This window comes from Austrofundulus limnaeus, unplaced genomic scaffold, assembly GCF_001266775.1.
Source record: "Austrofundulus limnaeus strain Quisiro unplaced genomic scaffold, Austrofundulus_limnaeus-1.0 Scaffold119, whole genome shotgun sequence".
In the NCBI taxonomy this organism is placed as follows: domain Eukaryota; kingdom Metazoa; phylum Chordata; class Actinopteri; order Cyprinodontiformes; family Rivulidae; genus Austrofundulus; species Austrofundulus limnaeus.
The window spans coordinates 226878-230402 of record NW_013952521.1 but is presented as its reverse complement, the minus strand read 5'-3'; the positions used below and the strand labels follow the sequence as shown (position 1 = coordinate 230402).

The 3525-nt window shown below is 41.4% G+C and overlaps 2 protein-coding genes across 2 annotated transcripts in view; one reads left to right on the top strand and one right to left on the bottom strand.

Annotated features, from left to right (window-relative positions):
• The window catches only part of LOC106521953 (biotinidase), a gene marked incomplete at both ends in the record, with an annotated part of 4605 nt that extends 3423 nt beyond the window's left edge, over window positions 1-1182 (top strand). Inside the window, 3 exon segments of the mRNA XM_014014734.1 lie at window positions 381-526; window positions 604-781; window positions 853-1182. Coding sequence (XP_013870188.1) covers window positions 381-526; window positions 604-781; window positions 853-1182 — 654 coding nt within the window.
• Window positions 1-3525, bottom strand: part of tbkbp1 (TBK1 binding protein 1) — a 79971-nt gene that overhangs the window by 68557 nt on the left and 7889 nt on the right. The window lies entirely within an intron of this gene.

The window sequence follows — 3525 nt, the reverse complement described above, 5'->3', positions numbered from 1 at the left end:
AGGAAAATAGATTAAACTAATAAAATATGATTTTTAGATGTAAAACTATTATTAATTTATAATTAGAATTTATTTACATTTAACATTTATAATTTTTCCTCAGATGAAATATTTCTGCAGGTAACATTTCTGAAATGCTGTGTTTAATGTTCTGTGAGCCTTGAACACATTCAGAAACACAATTAGGAGTGTGGTGGGAGAGTGTGTGAAGACCCTCAGGTGTGTGTGTCTCACGCCCAATGCATGAGACTTTAGAGTCCTGTGTAAAGAGTAAAAAAGGTCAATTTGTGCTCCAGCAGTCTAAGCCTATAGCAGCATAAAGGGAACCCCAAGTCAACCCTAACTATAGGATTTACATCCCATTTGTTTTTATCGCCCAGGTTCTCCAGAGGCTGAGCTGCATGGCCCGTCGCTTCAAACTCTACTTGGTGGCAAACATGCCTGATCTCCAACCCTGTACCCCGAAGACAGACCCAGCATGTCCTTCTGATGGACGCTGGCAGTTCAACACCAACGTTGTTTTCAAGTGKCGAATGCATCTTTATTCAAAAATAAAAATAAAAAAGCTTTCCTTAATGCTAACATTGTTTTATTTAATCACAGTTCTGATGGCCTGCTGGTGGCACGCTACCATAAACAAAACCTCTACTTTGAGGAGTCCTTCAACACACCTCCACAGCCAGAAATCGTCACATTTGAAACACCTTTCGCCGGGAGGTTTGGCCTCTTCATCTGCTTCGACATCCTGTTCCGAGAGCCGACAATAGCTCTTGTGGAAAAGGTAAAAAAAAAAAGCATACTTCTCCACACTAACTCAGTGAAAACATTTGACTTCATTTTCTGCTCTTTCAGGGTGTAAACCAGCTGATCTTCCCCACGGCTTGGATGAACGCGTTCCCACTGCTGGATTCGGTTCAGTTTCAACGGGCGTTCAGCACGGGCGCCAATGTGACTTTGCTGGCCGCCAACCTTCGGAAAGACCCATTCCGGATGACAGGAAGTGGCATCTACACCCCCTTTTCTGCCACCTATCACCACGCTAAGAAGGGAGACCCAGAGGAGGGCCGGCTGATTGTGGCCAGGGTGCCGGTCATAGACCCACTGTGGGGGAGACGGAGCACGGACGTAGACGTGACTGGATCCGAACCAACAGTGGCTATGACCTCTGCATACTGTCACACAYAGAGCTGTTCCGATCTTCCCGTTTATCCCACCTTCACGTCATCCATGATGGARGACCCATTTAAATTTGTCCTCCTAAGTGACTCAGGAGGCGAAGTCACGGTGTGTGACGGCCCCTTTTGTTGCCAACTTCAGTACAACTGGACCGTACGTAAAACCAAGGAGCTGTACGCAGTGGGAGCATTCGCAGGAACACACAAAGTGAACGGACGTTACGCCTTGCAGGTCAAAAACGACAAATACGGTTGCATGAAATAACTTTTCTATCATGTTGTATTTATCTGCCTCTCCGTCTGCAGGTGTGCGCGGTGGTCCGCTGCGCAGAACTCGAGGCCAGCACCTGTGGGCAGGTCGTTCATGAGGCCGAGTCAAAGATGGACTTCACGTTGGAGGGGCGCTTCCAGACCAAATACGTGTACCCTTCAGTTCTGTTGAGCCAGATGGTCCTGGAGGAGCCAGAGAAGCTGGAGAAAGACGCAGATGGGAGAGTGTCGATGAAACAATCAAACATGACCGGGGGCCTGGTCACGGCCTGTCTCTACGGACGAATGTACCACCTGGACGCTCAAGAAACACAACCAACATAGTTTCATTAAATTTGGAGCATTTTGCACAAACGTGCTAACAACCAATCAGGAATACCCATACAATGAAATGTGATTGAAATCATTAAAGGAGACATATGCTTTTAAATCCTAAAGTGGAACTGTAATGCTTTGGTCTGAATTCCACCTTATTGTAACTCCACAAGCCCCTCTTTCATCTCCTTTTCTGAGGTGTTTTAGATCAACTCCTTTTGAGACTGTCTCTTTAAATCCAGGCAAGGCGCTTTATGCCCCGCCCCCCTCCAGCCTCCAGAACCAGTCCATTCTTCTTTGATAGAGGGGTTTATGACTATATAGCAGCGCAGAAATGTTTTGTTTACAAATTAACTAAAATACGTCAACAAGGGGAAACTCATCCATCCAGCTTTACATGATGAAGCCAGAGTCTTGGATACACAAACTAAATCAAAACAAATCTGTTTATTCATTTGTTACTTATTCTTTACAAACACTGCACCAAGAATCATCCATCCTCTGCCTGAAATTTGCATAATCCTAAAAAGGCAATATTTAGTAAGGTCTATCTTAATCGCTCTCTCTTGGTACACACACACCGTGTCACTACTTTCCACCGTCTCCAGCACAGAAAACAATCATTAAATAGTTCCAGCATTGCACAATCACACAAGTCATTTGTTTAGGCTCATCTAGTGAGGTATCAAAAAGCAGGCATAATGTCCCTGACAGGAGATATGTGACGTCACCTTAAAATTGGTTTGTAATATCGGTTAATATCAGAGTCGGAAATTAAGTGTTGAACAATATCGGCATATCGAATGTCAGTAAAAAGTCAATTTCAAGCATCTTTAATTACTTTTATTACATAGGGTTCTGTATGTTGTATTCATGGTTAAATACAACAAAATAAACTATTTCAAAGGTAACAGGTCTTTGTAATACTTAGTTTATTTACATAATGACTTTAATTGCTGGATGTTTGGCCCCTCCACTATTGACCTGCAGTAACTGTGGCCCCCGGAGAAATTCACTTGCATAGCCCTACAAGTGATGACAAATTACATGAGATTCATTACTTATTTTAAAAGCTGTGAGCAGATAATGTACTGTAGTTATTAACAGAAGATAAAATATAAGTAAAACTGATTGAAATCTTTTCAGGTTTGCTAATCAATAAGCAACATTTGTTCATGTTATTATCAGCTAAGCTGTGATGAGAAAAATACTGTCAAATATTGTTTTACTGGTATAATTGTTGAAAATTCCATGATTATAAAATTTGGGTCATACCGCCCAGCACTACTGGACAGTAGGAGCAACATATAGACTGTAGAACCTACACCTGGACTGCAGGAACTCTACCTGAACCATAGGAACCACAAATGAACAAATAAGAACACCTGGATTATAGGGACTATGCCTGGACCATCTAAACCGGGGGTTCTTAACCTTTTTGACCTCGGGGCCCAATTTATTGTTCATAGAGAGGCACGAGGCCCAGTCAGACATTACTAATGTATGGATCAAAATGATAATTATTCTAATCTAAATATTGGTTTATTTTTATTGTATTTACATCATAACTAAACTATCATAACTAACATAACTAAATTAAATACACTTACAGTTTAAAAGTTAAACTCCTGTCAAATAATCACAAGACATGATTATGAGACAAACATTTTTATATTGTAGCCTGCCCATAACAATTATTTGAACAAATAAAACGTTCAGTCAACAGACCACTCAGGCTTTTCAGCACTATGTATATATATATATA